The 18,613-nt window shown below is 44.1% G+C and overlaps 1 protein-coding gene across 7 annotated transcripts in view; it reads right to left on the reverse strand.

The window, feature by feature from the left end:
- SLC6A4 (solute carrier family 6 member 4) overlaps window positions 1–18,613 on the reverse strand; it is a 50,744-nt gene that overhangs the window by 26,363 nt on the left and 5,768 nt on the right. For 3 of the 7 annotated variants that reach the window (XR_009553150.1, XM_060204093.1, XM_060204088.1), the window contains exons 1-4: window positions 7,725–7,851; window positions 4,971–5,068; window positions 3,222–3,678; window positions 284–418 (exon numbers count right to left, since the gene is read on the reverse strand). Coding sequence is in view for 6 of the 7 variants with exons in the window: in XM_060204093.1 (XP_060060076.1) it covers window positions 284–418; window positions 3,222–3,564 (478 nt within the window). In the remaining variant the exon portion in view is untranslated. Of the gene's footprint in view, window positions 1–283; window positions 419–3,221; window positions 3,679–4,970; window positions 5,069–7,724; window positions 7,852–13,438; window positions 13,661–18,613 lie in introns of those variants that run through there. The other 4 variants (XM_060204092.1, XM_060204090.1, XM_060204091.1 and 1 more) reach the window with 4 other exon arrangements.

Here is an 18,613-nt window from a genome sequence, read left to right on the forward strand (position 1 = left end):
AGGCTGCTCTTGTATGGATTGGTAAGGTTACATGGTTTAGAGAATGTGCCTGTGGGCTACTAACATTTTAAGCATTTTCTACTTGCTATAATTTACGTCCAATTACCATTTATTATTTCCTTTAGTATTTGCATGCCACATGAACAATCAAAAAGCTTAATTACTGAGATTATTTCCCAGGGCTGTACCCAGTGACAGCTGGTTCCAGACGGCCACCAAGTTCCCACAGATTGATGGAAATCCTGCTGGGGGACCTGCTTGCCCACCCAAGCCCTGAAGTTACCTTTGAAAATTGGGCAGATTTTCCTCCAGATTGAGATGCACCCGGTTCGGTGGTACTGGCCCAGTACAAGCTCCATGTAGAAGAGGGGGATTCCCCCGAAGATGGCCATGATGGTGTAGGGGAGGAGGAATGCCCCTGAGGCAGATGAGAGACAATGTCATTCCTGCCTGTCCTACAGATCTGGAGACCAGAGCTTCACAGCCAGCCAGTGCATCAGGGCAGCTCCCTGAGCTGACTTCACACTACTGACTCAGAAGCAGTAGTGGGCAGAATGCCTCAACAGAAGCCATGATTTGGAGGAAGTAGCAATTAAGTGGAAAGAAAGCTGGACTTTGGAGCTACCAAACAGACCTCAAGACCAGCTCTAATTGTAACTGGTCTGAGGATTCTCTGAGCCTCATTTTCTCCCCTACAAAAGGACGGGATTGAGAACTGATGAGATAGTTCATCTGGAAAAATGACTGGTTTGCATTGTGCATGGTCTGGGTTTGAGCCCCTGGCCCCCACAGCACTGGCAGAAACTTTGGTGCTATGGTGTCTCTGAAAAAGCTCACCTGGAGCAGTGAAGCATTGGTAAGAAAAAATAAACAAAAATGACAGGGCTGAGTTTAGCCAAAACCCAGCTACATTTTAAAATTTCTGGTGAGCCTGAACATATACTTACCTAGGCCTCCTGAAACTTCTGCTAAACAACAACTCTTTAAGCTCCCCAGATAATTCTGATGCACCGAGTGTATTTGGGGCCCTTACGAGAGACAAACTGCAACAGCTACAATAACCTGTTAATCACTGAATTATTATTTCCACTCATGCATATTATCCCCGGGCTTAGACATTCAATTACCAATACCTGATTATAGCCCCATAATTCTACTGAGCCAGAATCCTCCCTCAACAGCCATGTTTGCAAGTGTGACTGGGAAAGATATTCAGAAACAGAATGAGAAAGCACAAGATATACATACTCATAAAACCCACCAGGGGCACTGCTATCTCCTGTCTCTTGTGACTGAAGCTGAATTTGGAAATGTCACATTGGAGGTTGCTCCCTTGTAGCCCAGATTTTAGCTTAAAAAGTAAGTTGGCTGGGGCCAGGCAGTGTTTCACTCGATTAACTGTTCACATTCCAGTGCACAAGGACCCAGGTTCAAGCCCTTGGTCCCCACCTGCCAGGGGAAAACTTGGCGGGTGGTGAAGTAGAGCTGCAGGTGTCTCTTTGTCTCTTTCCCTCTCTGTCTCCCCCTCCCTTCTCAATTTCTCACTCTGTGTCTATCCAATAATAAATAAATAGAAGAAAAAATTTAAAGTAAGTTGGCTGTGATTTTTGCCTTAAAGTGCTGTAGCCTAGAAGCGTGAAGTCAGTGCAACTCAGAAGAGGACCAGAAAGCTTGTAATTGTGGGGGGTAAAATGCACCCAAGAACCATGTTGGATTTCATGGTGATAGTCACCCAGTGGGTTCACTTGACTAGAACAAGTGTGGGGAAAATGTCACAGCCCATTCTATATTGTCCTCCCAAGCTGGAGATAAGGGGATTTCAACTTCTTCTCCCCCCAGGCAGGAAGCTCTGGGCTTCCATGGCCCCCTGGAACTAACTGTCTTTGTAGCTTCAGTGAAACAGCCTTCCAGATGCAGCAAATCCAAGCAACCAGGTCATGGAGGAAATACGGAGCACAAAATAGATTATCCCCGGGCTTCATATTAGCTGTCTTTCAAAATCTGTGGCCAGAGTTCCTGTCAACATGAGTACTGTCTGATTTGAACCTCCTTTCTCTCCCTTGTTTTGTGCTGATAGCAAATTCAGCAGCAACACAGAGGCCCCAGACCTACTCACTTCTCTTCCCATCTTCCTGGGTGATGAGTAGCTTTATCAGCTATTATTTTTGATCACCTAACCAGTGAATAGCTCTTAGGATGTGTCAGGAATAAAAGGAACAAGAATTGCTGCCTCAAAATCTAACACTCTTGGTAGTCCAGAAGGTGGTACAGTGGATAAAGCATTGGACTCTCAAGCATGAGGTCCTGAGTTCAATCCCCGGCATCATGTGTACCAGAGTGATGTCTGGCTCTTTCTCTCTCCTCCTACTATTCTCATTAATAAATAAATAAAATGTTTAATAATAATAATAAATCTAACACTCTTGTAGGAGATATAAAGTATCTCCAAGTGTGATTGGGGTTGGCATTCATGTAATGCTGTGGTGGGATGGAAGAGAAATCTCACTGGGTACACTGGGTAAGGCTTGTGTCTTGCTATGCTTGTGGCCCAGGTTCCATCCCCAGCACCACATGAGACGTGCCATGACTATGATTTCTCTCCCTCTCTCTGTCTCTCTAGCTGAACAAAAAACCAACCCAGAATGGTGGGATTGTACATGCACAAGAGAGATCCAAGCTCTGCAAAAAGAAACCAAAGACTCTGGAACTGGGCTGCTAGCCTTTTCTGATATCAAACTGGCCCAAAGGCCCTGTATACCCAGGCCCAGGTCTGGGAGCCTGGAGCCTGGAGCCTGGAGCCACCTCCCAATTTTCCTTCATATAGAGCTAAATTCTCTGGACTCTTCTGCCAGCAGAACTGAAGGGGCTCAGCTCAGGGCTGCTGGCTCCTGCCTCACCTCAGGCTTGGTAGAGGGGGTGGTGGAATGGAGCCTGGCTAAGGCAGGGCTGGCTGGCAGGGGAGGGGAGGCCTTCCTCAAGTGAAGCACTCAATAATGATGCAGAAAATCTGGTAAGGTCAGGTTTGGGACAGCTTTCAACCAGCTTCATAATCTAGAGAGTCTCAGACATGCTGACTTCAAGCTTTAGCTTACTAGAGATCTGTCATTCTACTATCTTGGAAGTCTAAGCTCCCAGGCTCATATCAGTGAAACAAAGCAGAAAGCGGTGATTTATCCTTCAGCTTTCCATGATCACCCTTAGGTCTAGCCCATGATACTGACCCCCTCCATTCTGGTAACATATGTAGGGAAAACGCCAGACGTTGCCTAGGTCCACCGCGTAGCCAATGACCGAGAGGAGGAAATCCACCTTCTTGCCCCAGGTCTCCCGTTCCCCCTGATGAGCCTCAGCCACTAGTGCAGTGGTAGTGGTGGCAGCTGGGGTGGAGTGCTCGGTGTCTGCTGTCCCAGGGTTGGCAACTGCTGAGTACCCATTGGAGATTTGACTGGACTCGGCCTTCTCCCCAGGTTCAGAAACACCCTTTCGGAGAACTCCGTTTTCCTGACAGTCTTCATCCTTATACACTGACAGTTCCTTCTGAGAATTTAGGGGCGAAGTCTCCATCCTGTTAGTCAGTTGAGGGCACTGACGTCCATCGGTTACGGACTGGGACTGAGTTTTTGGTGCCTGTATTTGTGGCTTTCCCTCAGTGTTTTCTATTGAAGGGGATGGAGAGCTCTGTTAGAAAGTGACACAGAGAATGGAGACTACAGTTAGGCATGTCCCAGGACTTTGGTGTTAATTCTTCTTATATGTTAAAGATTTATTTTATTTATTTACTTATTTGGATAGAGATAGAGTGAAATTGAAATGGAAGGGAGAGGTAGAGAAGGGGAGAGAAAGAAAGATACTTGTAGCACTGTTTCATCCCCTTGTGAAGCTTCCCCCCCTACAGGTGAACCAGAGGCTTGAACTCAGGTCCTTGCACATAGTAACATGTGTGCTCAACCAGGTGCACCACCACCTGGCCCCAATTCATCATACATCTTTTTTTTTTAAATTTTGTATTAGCTTTATTTATTGGATAGAGACAGCCAGAAATAGAGAGGGAGGGGTGATAGAGCAGGAGAGAGACAGAGAGACACCTGCAGCACTGCTTCACCACTTGCAAAGCTTTCCCCCTGCAGGTGGGGACCGGGGGCTTGAACCCGGGTCCTTACACACTGTAACATGTATGCCCAACCAGGTGCGCCACCACCTGGCCCCTTCCTTCATGCATCTTAAAATGTAGGAGCTGATGAGATTACAGGTGCAGCTGTCAGACATCCTATTTACTACAATAGCTAATGAAATAAACTCCACTTCCAACTTCTACAAGGAATCAAACCACAGTCACTTAACTTGCAAGGGAAGAAGCAAGATAACACAGCAAAAATAAATGTCATTGAAGTTTTGCACAGGGACGATTTAAGACCAAAGCATTCACTTCATGTTGAGACACCTGGAACTTACCAGTAGCTCAAGAATAAATAAATAAATGCATAAATAAATAAATAAATAAATAAATAAATAAATAACAGAGTCTGATTTGATAAAGCTTCACAAAGCACCTATTTGGTCCTGGAAGTTGTGTTGGGAAAGCAATGACAAATCAAGAAGTAGCTTCCATCTGCAAGCAGTTAATGTCAGTTCTCTGCATCACTCAAATTGAATGTTCAAGGTACATTTTATATAAACTGTAACAAAGGAGAGGAGCAAAGGGTAGAGATGAAAAGGTCACCATCCCAGGCACCCCTAGCTCCTTGCTGTGGACTTTTCACTCTTCCCGCAGCCCAGCTTTAGAAACCTTTGGGAAGATTCTGCTTCTGGCTGCATCCAAACTCTCTGTGTTTTGCTTTTTTGCCTTCCTATTATGCCTCTGCAACTCCAGCTAGCCTTAGACAATACTGCTGCTCCTCCCCAGAAATTCCTGTGGCTAATCCACTTGCTATTAAGCAGAATAGGCAGGTGAAGTCACTTTTCATCCTTACCACAAGAGCCAGGGACACAGATGAGGTGTGGCTGGTGTCTCTGTCTCCAAATCCCTTGGTGGAGATGGGCTGCTGTGCCTTCTAGTCACTGCTGTGAGCTGGGGTGCAAAGAAGTCAGGTTTGATTGGAACAAGGTCTGAGATGTCAAACGTGGGGTAGGAATCCGAGCCCTTTTGGACTTTAAACTTATGACCTGTTATAAAGTTAGTAAGCAGCCAAGACCTACCAGCTAATTTAATTATTTTCTCTGCTTCAACTTTAAAAAAATATTTATTATTATCATTATTATTGCCTCCAGGGCTGGGGTAAATCCACTGCTCTTAGTGGCCATTTTTCCCATTTTATTGGATAGGACAGAGAGAAACTGAGAGAGGAGGGGGAGATAGAGAGGGAGACAGACAGGGAGACACCTGCATCTTCCCCCCCTGCAGATGGGGACCAGGGACTTGAACCTAGGTCCTTGTGCTTTGTACTATGTGCACTTAACCTGGTGCACCACTGCCTGGCCCCCTTATTATTTTCCCCTTATTATTTTTTTAAAATATCTTTATTTGTTTATTTATTTTGGATAGATACAGAGAGAAACTGAGAGGGAAGGAGAATGTAGGAAAGAGAAAGAAGGAGAGAGAAACAGAGAGACAGAGACCTACAGCATTATTTCACTACTTAGGAGGCTTTCCCCCTCCAGGTGGGGGTGGGGGGCTTGGACCTGGGTCCTTATGTATTGTCATGTGTGCATTCAACCAGGTGTGCCACCACCCAGCCCCCTGCCTCAACTTTTTTAAGCCCTTGAAACAGTTGGGAAGCTGATGCACGTTTCTGCTGAGCTTAGATCACATACCTGCCAAAGAAATGATAAGCAGGAGCGGCTTGCTACCACCATTCAGAACTGCAAAGAACTGCTGCTACTGCTCCAAGCATAATAGTCAGAAGCTGGCTAAGTAGTGGGAGCTAATAGAAATGGCAGTGCATGGGAGTCGGACGTAGCAAAATGAGTTAAGCACAGGTGGTGCAAAGCGCAAGGACCAGTGTCAGGATCCCAGTTCGAGCCCCTGGCTCCCCATCTAAAGGGGAGTCACTTCACAGGCAGTGAAACAGGTCTGCAGGTGTCTGTCTTTCTCTTCCCCTCCTCTCTGCATTTCTCTCTGTCCTATCCAACAATGACAACAATAACTACAACAAGGGCAACAAAAGGGAATAAATGAATAAATAAAAGAAATGGCAGTGCATGTCTCTCACCTAAGTGGGTCTTTCAGTCATTAGAACTGAACTTGTGGAAATGTGAAGATACAATATAGTAAGTGAAGAATCAGAACACAAAACAGTAAATTCAGACTGATAATCTGTTCCTGGGAGATTGTACTGGGAAAGCAATGATTTGTTTCATTTGTTTGTTTTGTGAATTGTTTGTGTTTCAAGCTGCCAAGGCTTTGCATGTGAACAATTACACTGTTCCTGGGCTGACTTTTTCATTCTTTCTATTTTGGAGAGAAAAATACTAAGAGTACTAAGTACTAAGAGCTCCTCATAGTACATGGCACTTCCATGTGGTGCTGGGGCTTGAAGCTGAGTTGTGTGCATGACAAGGCATGCACCCTACCAATCAGCTGCCTTCTGAACCCCAATATGTATAAATATGCTAAGGATTAGATATATACAAGTAATTAAAGTTCTGTGTTTACTGGGGTTTCTTTTTGTCTATAAAGTGAAGAAAGAAAAAAATTTAAGAGGTTGGTGTTTTCCCCAAAATGTTTATAGAATGAAAGAGAAAATAGTTCTCACATCAGGGTGTGTGTTTATGTGTGTACAAAAGAAAAGGTTGGTGAACTGGGTTCTACTCTAGCTGGTCACCACCCCAAATCACTGCCCCAGACTCAAATGGTGCAGCTGTTAACTGTGAGGATCCTTAGTCCACTCCAAATGGCCCTACCCCAGATGCAAGGGTGCAAACATCTCTCTCTGAAGAAGAATGATCTAGATGAGACTTCATTCAGCTCATTTCAGCTGCTGTCCAGATTCTCCCTAATCTCCACCCCTGGCACCTCTACTGGATTTGATGGACTTTTAAAATAATCACGTTTTCTCTCCTATTGTAAGGAGCCATTATCAGGTCAAGGGAATTTTTTTTTCTTGCCACCAGGGTTTTCTCTGGGGCTCAGTGCTGACACTACAAATCCACTACTTCCAGAGGCCTCCCCCCCCCCATTTCTCTTCCTATTATACTTGATAGGACAGAGAAAAATTGAGCAGGAGAAGAGATAGCGGAGAGAGAAAGATACCTGCAGACCTTCTTCACTGCTTGGGAAGCATCCCCCCTACAGATGGGGAGCAGGGGTTTGAACCTGGGTCCTTGAGCCCATATGGCAATATATGTGCTTAAACTGGGTGTACCACCACCCAGCCAAGGGATTTTTTTTTTTTAAGAGATGATGAGATATCAGTACATTCAAAGACACAGCTAAATTAAACCTGAGCTTGGCAGCCTTTGGCTGTGTTGCTTGAAGAAGGCCTCTGCACCTCCCTCCAGCTTAATATCAAGGTCATGCTTTCCACATCAAACACTGAAGAACTTGAAGGCCATATGGCAGAGATAAAGAGCTTTACCCTACTAGGCCAGATGGCACCTAACAGAGCCCACCGGCAGGCCCTGCTCCTCAAGCTTTCTTTTTCCACCCTCAAGATTTCATATAGGAACTTCTTATCTTTACTTTTCTCCCATTTAAAGCAACATGACAAACAACTGTATCACCCAACCTTTCTCTGGCCTGACCACCGCAATCTGTGAAGGGAAACAGGGTCCAGCTTGGGTGAAGGCACTGGAGAGGGCCGTCACCCTCCTGCAATGGTGTGGAGGAGAGCTTAGTTCCAGGTTTCAGTTAACTGTCTCCTTCAAGGCATCCTGCAGAGAGGATACAAAGTGTCTGGGGGGTGGGGGGAAGTCGGGCGGTAGCGCAGCGGTTAAGTGCAGGTGGCAAAGCGCAAGGACCGGCATAAGGATCCCTGTTCAAGCCAGCGGCTCCCCACCTGCAGGGGAGTCAATTCACAAGTGGTGAAGCAGGTCTGCAGGTGTCTATCTTTCTCTCCCCCCTTCTGTCTCCCCCTCTTCTCTCCATTTCTCTCTGTCCTATCCAACAATGACGACATCAATAATAACCACAACAATAAAACAACAAGGGCAACAAAAAGGGGAAATGAATAAATAAATATTTAAAAAATATTTTTAAAGTGTCTGGGGGCAGGGTTAGTAAGCATTGGAGGGGCAGTATGTGTTCTTCAGAGTTCAGGGGGTCAACCCTCTAGGCATCTGATCTTTATTTCTTGGCAACTATGATGAACAGCTACTCAAATAATCTTGAATAATACACGATTCTCTATTTTTGCTCTGAGCCATTACAAAGGTCTCATTTCCTGAAATATCCCCCAGCACTTAAAAGAAAAAAAAAGTATCAACAGGCCCAAATTATCATAAGGGATTCTGTTTAGCATGTGGCTTGGTGGATGAGAAGTAACTTACTGGGTAGAGCCTAAACTTTGCACTGATGAGGCCCTGGGTTCAACCTCTGGCATATATATATATATATAGCCAAGAAGTGTTCTAGACTCTCTCTCTGTCTCTCTCTCTCTCTCTGTCTCTCTCTCTCTCCTCTCTCATCTCTCCTCTCTCCTCTCTTCTCTCCTCTCTCCATAAATGAATAAATAAATGTAATTTATTTATTGTCACCAAGGTTATCCCTGGGGCTTGAATGAATTCACTGATCCCAGTAACCATATTTTTTTCTATTACGATAAAGACAGAAAAATACGGCTGGGTGGGGGGTAGAGAAAGAGACACCTACATCCTGTTCCACCATTCATGAGATTTCCCACCTGCACGTGAGGTCCAGGGACTCGAACCTGGGTCCTTGTGCATGGAAATTTGTGAGCTTTACTGGTTGCACCACTGCCCAATTCCACTAAATACTTTCATTTATTTATTAATGAGAGAGAGAGAGAGAGAGAGAGAGAGGGAGAATCAGAGCACCACCCTGGCACATGCAATGCTAGAGATTGAATTTGGGGCCTCATGCCTAAAAGTACAATGCTTTATCCACTGTGATACCTCCTGGATCACAATAAATAAATACATTTATTAATTAATCTTTTAAAAAAAATAGAGCTTCTCTCAGTTGAGTCCAGGTTACCTCCACAGAGGCTAACCTCTCTCCCTCCTGCTCTGCTTTCTGAGCTTCTCCTATTCAGCCCACACCTTTCATCATAGAACTTGCAGTGCAAAAATATTTGTTAGGGTCACTCTAAGCCATTAAACAGGCAAGAGATACATGTTTCTCCCCCCCCCACACACACTACTTTATTTCCCAATTAGAGGAAAACTCCTTCCCCACTTTCTGACTCGATAGAGCACGGGCCAACTTTTTCCACTGTGACCAGCAGGTGACAAGGGTTGAGAGCAAGTGGGGTCTGGGGAAGTAGGAGCAGGAACTGTTTAGAAGATAGATTTCTAAGAATGCTTTCTTGAAAGCATGCTTTTGTAAAAGATTTTTAAAAATATTTATTTATTCCCTTTTGTTGCTTTATTATTGTAGTTATTATTGTTAGTTATTGATGCCGTCGTTGTTGGATAGGACAGAGAGAAATGGAGAAAGGAGGGGAAGACAGAGGGGGGAGAGAAAGATAGACACCTGCAGACCTGCTTCACCACCTGTGAAGTGACTCCCCTGCAGGTGAGGAGCCAGGGGCTCGAACCAGGATCCTTATGCTGGTCTTTGTGCTTTGCGCTGCGCTACCGCCCAACTCACTATAAAAGATATTTTTATCCTGCTGGGTAGAAATATTGCAAAGGAAATCATCAGTATTATAGCCGAGACCAGAGTTTTCTGTGGCCATAAAAAGCCTCTAGAGCCTTTCTTGGCACCCTGGATGTGCACCTTTGTTCCAGGCTGAGCAGGTGACAAGTAACCCAGTTCCAAGGTGGGATAACAGCCTGAGAAGGAGGAGCCTGGCCCTTAGTGTCTCCACACTGGCTGGCCAGCAGAGTGGCCTCTTTGCTTATGTACTGGCTCCCTCTCAGTGGGGGAGCAGACCAGATCTCTCCACCTCCCCCCCCCAAATGAAAAGGATTGTTTCTATTTAAACATCTCCAGATCAAATCTCCCTCTGTAGCCAGGGGAACCAGTATCTGAACAAGCAGGTAATTATAGTGATTAGTCATGAAACCACCCAGTCTTTTGGAAATACCGCTGAATCTACTTGTCTCTTTGATGCCCAGGGGTTTTGCTCATTCTCAGCAGAAACACTAAAGAAATACTGGTAAGTGGACTTCACCTGTCAATAGAAAGTGAGTTTATGTCTCAGGACACTTTCCACTTTCAAAACCAAAACAAAACCCAGCATGGATTGTGGGTTTGCTACTGAGATAAGATTAATTATAGGTCATAGAGCCAAGTGACAATCTGTGTTCACTATTCTCAGGAAGTCTAAAGTACCAAGGCACCTGCCAAGGACAATAGGGATTCAGAGCTGTGGTGCCCCATAATGCAGTAAGCACAAAGTCTAACCCTCTGCCACAAACCTGCACTGATTCAAGTCACAGCCACAATGGTCTGGGGACCTACTCTATGCCACATACTTAGAGACAGACAGACACAGTCCTGTCTTCAAGGTATTTATGGTACAAAGCCAAAACCTAATAAAATAATAATAATAATAATCCAGTAAGAAAAGCAGCAGTGGGGGGGCCAGACAGTGGTACACTTAGTTTGGCATACATGTTGCCATATTCATGGGCCTTAGTTCAAGCTCATTGGCCCCCACCTGCAGGTGTGTGGGTGTGTGGGGGGGCTTTCACTAGTGGTGAAGCAGTGATACAGATATTTCTCTTTCTCTCTCCTTCTTTACCCTCCTCTTCCTTCTTAATTACTATCTCTGTACAAAACAAAGGAGAGAGAGAGAGAGAGAGAGCCATCAAGAATGGTTATATGGAATTGGCATGTTGAATGAAAGTCAAAGACTCTGGGGTGGGTGGGTGGGGGGAGAACACAGGTCCAAAAAGGATGACAGAGGAACTAGTGGGGGTTGTATTGTTATATGGAAAACTGAGAAATGTGATGCATGTACAAACTATTGTATTTAATGTTGAACGTAAAACATTAATTCCCCAATAAAGAAATTTAAGAAAAGAATGGTGATAACCCTGGTGGCAATATTAAAAAATCATGAAAGAAAGAAAGAGAAAGAGGGAAAGAAAGGAAAGAAAAAGAGGAGAAAGAAAGGAAGGAAGGAAGAAAGAAAAAGAAAAAGAGAGAGAAAGAGAGAGAAAGAAAGAAAGAGCGTGGATAAGGAGAGGGAGGCAAGTGCTGTTGTGCACCCAGTTGTAAACTGGGGCTTCTTCTGACTTGATGCATGTTTGGACACCTCATATTTCTTGTTCCAAAGCTGCCCTGGCCATTTAAAAAACAACTAATTTATTATGAAAAGGAAGTGGGGGGTGACAAGAGCACTGCTTAACTCCGGCATAAAGTAGTGCTGGAGATTGAACCTGTGGTCTGTGGGGCTCTAACAAGTTGAGCTATCTCCTGGCCCTGTCATACATTTTTAAAAGTCTTCCTTTCCTTCCTCTCACAAGACTGAATTTTGGCTGATTCTGGTTCGTGATCTTCACAGGGTAAGATGGTGGCTTACATTTGTATCTGTTGAAGGGATGCTGTGTTCTCTAAAATGAAGTGTCATATGTCTAGAGCCACAGAGATTTCTGACTTTGTCATTAAACAAAATAGAGAGTACACTTATGAAGGGAGGGAGGAGAGCAAAATTGCTATGTTTAGGGACTTAAGAGGCAGAACTGACCTCCACTATCACATTTTTCTCCTTATCTAAGAAAGTCCCATCTGACATGATTTACCTTTTTTTTGAGAATTAAGTAGGCTCAAATCTTCAGGGCCATTTGGGTTACTCAGCAGGAGAGAGGAAAGAACTCTCAGTCTAGAACTTTACTTGCCTGGGAGAGTAGAATCCAGATCTTATTGTAGAGAATGAAATCTAGAAGATTATCCATTTACAGGACCAAGGTCTCTTCAGAAGTCAGAAAAATTACAATGGTTTATTTTTTACTTCAATAAAAAAGAATAAGATATGACATAAATAGGCAGGAATAGCCAAGCCTGGACTAACCGTCTCCTGAGTCATGGGCAAGTAGCCACTATGTGTCCACAGCCACTGTACATGCTCTCCCTCTTATAGTACTTTATTATTTTAATGAGAGAGAGATACAAAGAAAGAGAGAGACACACACAGAGAAAGAACAGAGCACTGCTCAGCTCTGGCTTATGGTAGTTCTGAGCATTGAACTGGCAACCTCAGAGACTCAGGCACGAAAGTTTTTTTTGCACAATCATTATGCTGTCTCCCCAACCTTTATTCCCTACTTCCTAAAGAATGTTGTGGGGATTCAGCAAGTCTATGCCTAATGCTTAACTCAGTGCCAAAGCATGAAAAGCATAGCAAATGACGGGAAGGCCACCAGGCAACCACACATATGCAACCCACTGTATTGTCTACTTCATACCCCCGATCAGGGAAAGCAAGGCCTACAACACTAAGTGATCTGTTCGTAGTCCCAGTATACAGTGAGTGGGCAGTGTAAGTCAGAGCCTAGGGCCTCCACCCTCATCCATGAGGCCTTGCTGGTGAGTGCATGTTCTCAATGGCTAGGCATCACCTGGGAAGTTTGTAAATAGCAGATTTCCAGTTTGCTCTCCCAGAGCCTAATTCAAGAGATCCCGTGGATGCTGAAGTTCAAACAGGTGTCCAGGGCCAGGGAGGCAGTTCAGCCTGTCAGAGCACCAACTTGCATGCCCGAGGGTCCAGAGGTCATAAGTTCAAACTTACCTTATGCCAAAACTGAGTAATGTTCTGGTCTCCCTGCCCCAACTCCCTTCCAACCCTCATTATAAATAAAGACACAAAAATAAATAAGCAGGAATGACAGAATGGCTCATTTGGATAGTGTGCTGCTTTGTCTTGTACAAGACTCAAGTTCAAGCCAGGTCCCCAACTGCATTGAAGGAAACTTCAGTGCTGTGGTATTTACCCGTCCCCCCCCCCCTCTCTCTCTCTCTCTCTCCTCTAAAAAAAAAAATAGAAATAATGACAGGAGCATCCAGGTTATTGAATATGCCTAAAGCAAGCCCAGCCTGCCCCTTCCCCCTTCATTACCCTGCATCCTCTGTGATCTGCCTTCAATTTCTACCCACCTCCTCCATGAAGCATTCTCTCAGCACCCCAGCCTGAGACTCTCTCTCCCTCCCTCTCTCTCTCTCTCTCTCTCTCTCTCTCTCTCTCTCTCTCTATATATATATATATATATATATATATATATAATAGCTGATTTGACATTCATCGTTGATTTTCACTAGCTGTCCTTTTGTGTTTATCTGCTTTATAGTCCCCTGAAAGCAGAGGCGGCAGCTTACCTCTGCTTCAGTACCTGTAGAACAGTGTTAAGCACTGTGCTGCTCCCAGCACATGTCCCTTCTTGGAGTTCCTGGGCGCCAGAGCTGCAGAGCCACAGCCTGCTGTGCAGGCAGCTTTGAGTCTCAGGTGAGGTGCTCTGCTTTCTTCCCCAGCTCTCACTCCCAGAGGTCCTGTTCCTTCTTGCTTCTCACCCACTAGGAAGATTTGCTGTGTATTTGGGAACCACAGTAGGACCGTCCCAACAAGCCCTCTAATGGGCTAGGAACTAAAAAAAGTCTGACACATCTAGGATTAAGAAAGAGTTACGCCTTTATATTTTGAAACAAGTACCAGCAGGCATACCCCTCAAGTAGATTCCAAACATTCACTTGTGAGTTGTTTGGGACTTGGAATCGTGGTTTCAGCGTACAGAAATCAAAGTGATAAATGGGGATTAGCTTCCTAAATCAATTTACAAAATGCTAATTTAGTCATAAAGTGATGACAGCTTCTAAAACAAAAGCAGCAGAGCACACCATTGTGAAGTACTACGAAGGGATGGGGTAGGTGACAGTGAAGCTGATTAGAAGTTATTTGTTAATTGATTTAATGTTGTGCTTCCTGAGAAAAACCAAAGAGAGAAGAACAAGGAAGTAGAGAAACATATAGAATCTGCAGTGGTGTCTTTTAGACACCGTTAAAGGAGTTTTAGAAATTGATGACACCATTGGTGTATTGCACCAAAGTAAAAGACTCTGGGGTGGGGTTGAGGGTGGGGACGGTTCAGGTCCTGGAACGAGATGGCAGAGGAGGACCTAGAGGGGGTTGTATAGTTATATGGAAAACTAGGAAATGTTATGCAGGTACAAACAAAATGTTATGATGTATTTTACTGTCAACTGTAAACCATTAATCCCCCAATAAAGAAATTTTTTAAAAAAGAAATTTGACAACACCAACCTCTTATTACTTTTATTTATTAAGCGTGAGGGAAGGGTTTGGGGTGGCATATCTGATAAAGCACACACATTACCATGCACAAGCACCTGGTTCAAGCTCCCATTCCTACCTGCAAGAGAGAAGCTTCATAAGCAGTAAAATAGTACTGCAGTGGTCTATCTTTCTCTCTCCTTATCTTCTCTTCCTCTCTCAATTATTCTCTGTCTCTGCCTAAAAAAAAAATAAATGAATGAAAGGAAGGAAGAAAGAAAGGAAAGAAGGAAAGGAAAAAATGGACACTGAAAGTGGCGGATTTATCATGCAGGCACTTGAGCCTCATCAATAACCTTGGTGGTAATAAAATAAAATTAATTAATGAATTAAAGTGAGAGAGGCTAGAGGGCTGTTCTGCTATGGCATATACAGTGCTAGGGTTCTGGTGCTGAGAATAAAATCAGGGCCTTCCAAATGCAAGCCCTGTGTTCCACCTGCTGGGCCACTTACTCAGTTACCCTTACTATTTTTAAACTCACAACTTATAACTGCTTTCAGGGTCAAGAGATAGCTTGCTGAGTAGAGCACATATTTTATCATGTTCATGGCACTAGAGAAAATTCCAAGAATGGTAGAGTAGTGCTGGGGTTATCTCTCCTCCTCTTCCTCCTCTTCTTCCTCCTCCTTCTCTTTCTCCTCCCCCCCTTCTCCTTTTTCTGAAATTAAATAGGGGTGGGTGGGAGTCTGTAGGTAGCAGAAAAATGGTGCATGTACAAAGAACTGGCATGCAAAAAACCCAAAACTGTGTTCACTCTGTTGTAATGTTTCAGCATGAGTAAGGCTGAGAAAGTGACTTGGCAAGTTTGACAGGTGATACACTAGGTTAAGCAGGGGTAGAAGTGTCACACTTTGCAAGCACTCCTTTATTGTTATTATATTGCAACCTATACAGTAAGTAGATATCAATATAAAAAGAAGATAGGAACATTTTTAATTTAATTTAATTTAATTATTATTGGATAGAGACAGAGAGAAATTGAGAAGGGAGTGGGAGATAGAGGGAAAGAGACAGAGAGACACTTGCAGCCCTACTTTATCACTCATGAAGCTCTCCCCCTGCAGGCGGGGACCAGGAGCTTGAAACTGGATCCTTGCACATTGTAATGTGTGTGTGTAACCAGGTGCTTAACCGCCTGGCTCCTAAGGTGGAAGCATTTTTAAGCACAGATTTATTTTCTTTAATGCAGAAATATTACTATCCCCCCCCCCCACCTTTCTTGAGAGCTTGTTTGGAGGTTCTAGCAGGGAGCGCAGCTACTCCACAGAAGACCTGGTCCGTCTCCCTTGCATCTCTATTCGGGGAAGCATGCAGCTTCTGGAGGGACGCACATGGAGCGGTGAGGGAGGAAGGGTACACCAGCCTAGCTAACCAGATCAGCCAAATCAACCCTGGCGATCAACGGAGTGATAGATGTTGCAGCCAGATCGCCCTCACGTCTCCCGTCCTTTTTTCTTAAGTTTTTATTATTATTATTTTATTTCAATGAGAGAGATACAGAGAGACCAGAGCACTGCTCATATCTGGCTGATGATGATGTGGGGAATTGAACCTGGGAGCCTGGAATCTCAGGCACAAAAGTCTTCTGCAGAACCATTATACTATTTTCCCAGCCCAACTATCCCCACTTTCAATCACTTTCAATCACAGACAGGACTTCCGGGAGGCGTGGTTTATGGAGTAGCTGCAATCAGACCTTCGCTCTCCCCATACAATTATTGTACACAACAAGAGATTGAATTAGACACATAATCTACAGCTGAAAAAAAAAAATCCACAGCCTCAGGTCATGCCACCTTCCAGACACCAGGCTGCAGATGCTACTATGACTCCACCCCGACTTCTCTGGGCAGACGACCTCACCAATGTGTCCTGGACCCTTGCATCTGCAGAGCTCTGGTCCACTAAGGAAAGATAGAAACAGGCTGGGGGTATGGATTGACCTGTCAATGCCCATGCTCAGTGGAGAAGCAGCTACAGAAGCCAGAACTCCTACCTTCTGCTCCCATAAACAACCTTGATCCATACTCCCAGAGGGGGAGAAGTGATAGGATGAAGATAAGAGGACTCTGCACTCCAGCTGCATCAGCACCCAGAGAGAGAGAAAGAAAAGGAGAGGGACATACAGAGGTAGATACAATGCTATGAGTGGCTTAGAAGGGAAGAGAGGATGGAATCAGAAAAAGAATTTGTATAAATGTGGACAGATAGTTGTAGAGAAGATGGTTGGCCCATGTCTACAACTTTAAGGGAACTGTGGTGGATTGCAGTGGGGAGAGTGAAGATTCAGAACTCTGGTGGTGGGAATGGTGTGGATTCAAACCCCCATCAACATGTAATTCTGTAATATAAAAATATAAAAAATTAAAAAAAAAGAAAAGAAACAGAGAGAGGACAGATACCACAGCAAGGCCCATCAAGGAGCACTCTGGAAGCTTCCCTTTTGTATAGTGCTCCTATGTGGTGGTCTGACTTTTGAGTCAATTTCCTCACACATGGTAAAGTGTGTGCTCTACCAGGTGAGCTACCTCCCAGCTCTAAGACTACTTTAAACACACATGATTAGACCCACAGAGGGTGCCATGACAGGAAAACGAAGGAGGAGAGAAGAAAACCAGCTCCAGGGAGCAGGAGTTGTGAACTGAGGATGGATTTACCTGTGGCAGCTGAGAAAGGTGCAGAAGAGAAGGGAAGGAAAAAGGAATCTGGAGCTTAAGCAACTAAAAGGTGAGTGATATAGAGAAGAGTGATGTAGAGAAGAGGAAATAAGGAAGTATGCTTAGAAGTAGTAATAAGTGTAGGTGTGATTTAAAAAGAAAGTGAAGGCAGGAGTGGAGAGAAAATGAGCAAATATATATGAGGAAAGGGAGAAGGAACTGAGCCCATTTCTCTGGGTAGGAGAAAAAAGTGAAAAGAGAAATGGCTTCTAGCATAAGAGTATCAAAGGGACACGATGATCACATTGGCAGACACCTCTTACATCACAAGATGTTTGTGATTGAATTTGGCTGTTCAAATTGAAGGCTTTGGAACCAGGATTCTTGTTTTTGTACCATCATGGAAACTGAAGTGAATCTGGAAGAAACCAAAGAAAGCCAGGCACTGTTTCCTTTTTTCAGAGAGAAGATGAAATAAGGAAGGACACTTGGAAGTAGTAATACGTGTAGGAGAGATTTAGAAAGGAAGTGAAGCCAGGAATAGAGAGAAAATGAGTAGAGGTAGAGGTAGAGGTAGAGGTAGAGGTAGAGGTAGAGGTAGAGGTAGAGGTAGAGGTAGAGGTAGAGGTAGAGGTTGAGGTTGAGGTAGAGGTAGAGGTAGAGGTAGAGGTAGAGGTAGAGGTAGAGGTTGAGGTTGAGGTTGAGGTAGAGGTAGAGGTAGAGGTAGAGGTAGAGGTAGAGGTAGAGGTAGAGGTAGAGGTAGAGGTAGAGGTAGAGGTAGAGGTAGAGATATAAAGTCACCCCATATCTATGACCATGGAAGAACTACTTCAGTTTCCAATGGAGGGGATAAGGATACAGAACTCTGGTGGTGGGAACATTGTGGAATTATATCCCTATTATCTTATATTTTGTAAGTCAATATTAAATCACTAATTTAAAAAAACAAGAATTTAAACACATGAACTTGCTAAAAAGAAAAAAACTGAAGGCTCTAGATCAAGAAGTTCTGAAGTGTGTTGTTCTTGTTGCTGTTTTTTTTTTTTGTGTGTGTGTGACTCACACACATAATCTGGGGGCAGTCAGGAAAATCAGCTCAGGACCACACAGTATTGATCTTTTGGATTTTCAGAAAGGTCATGGTGCATTTTTGCATAGAAAAAATACATCATGGCTTTTCTGACAACCCAACAGTTCTCAGGCATGCACTGAGGTAAGAACAAGAGAGTGATTCTAAGGAGTTTGTCTCGAAAAGTAACCCTTTAAGGGGGTTAGGCAGGTTACCATGCTCAAGGACCAGGTTCATGCCCTTTGTCCACACGTACAGGGCGTAAGCTTTATGAATGATGAAAAAGTGTTACAGATCTCTCTCTCTCTCTCTCTCTCTCTCTCTCTCTCTCTCTCTCCATTTTTCTCTGTCTCTATCAAAAAAAGTAAGGGGAGGGAAGGCCACCTAGGGTAGCAGATAGTACAGGCACTGAGCCCTAGCAATAGCCTTGGTGGCAAAAATTTTTTTTAATAAAAATAAGAAAAAATGGTGTATTTCA

Source organism: Erinaceus europaeus, chromosome 12 (genome assembly GCF_950295315.1).
Source record: "Erinaceus europaeus chromosome 12, mEriEur2.1, whole genome shotgun sequence".
NCBI classification, from domain to species: Eukaryota; Metazoa; Chordata; class Mammalia; order Eulipotyphla; family Erinaceidae; genus Erinaceus; species Erinaceus europaeus.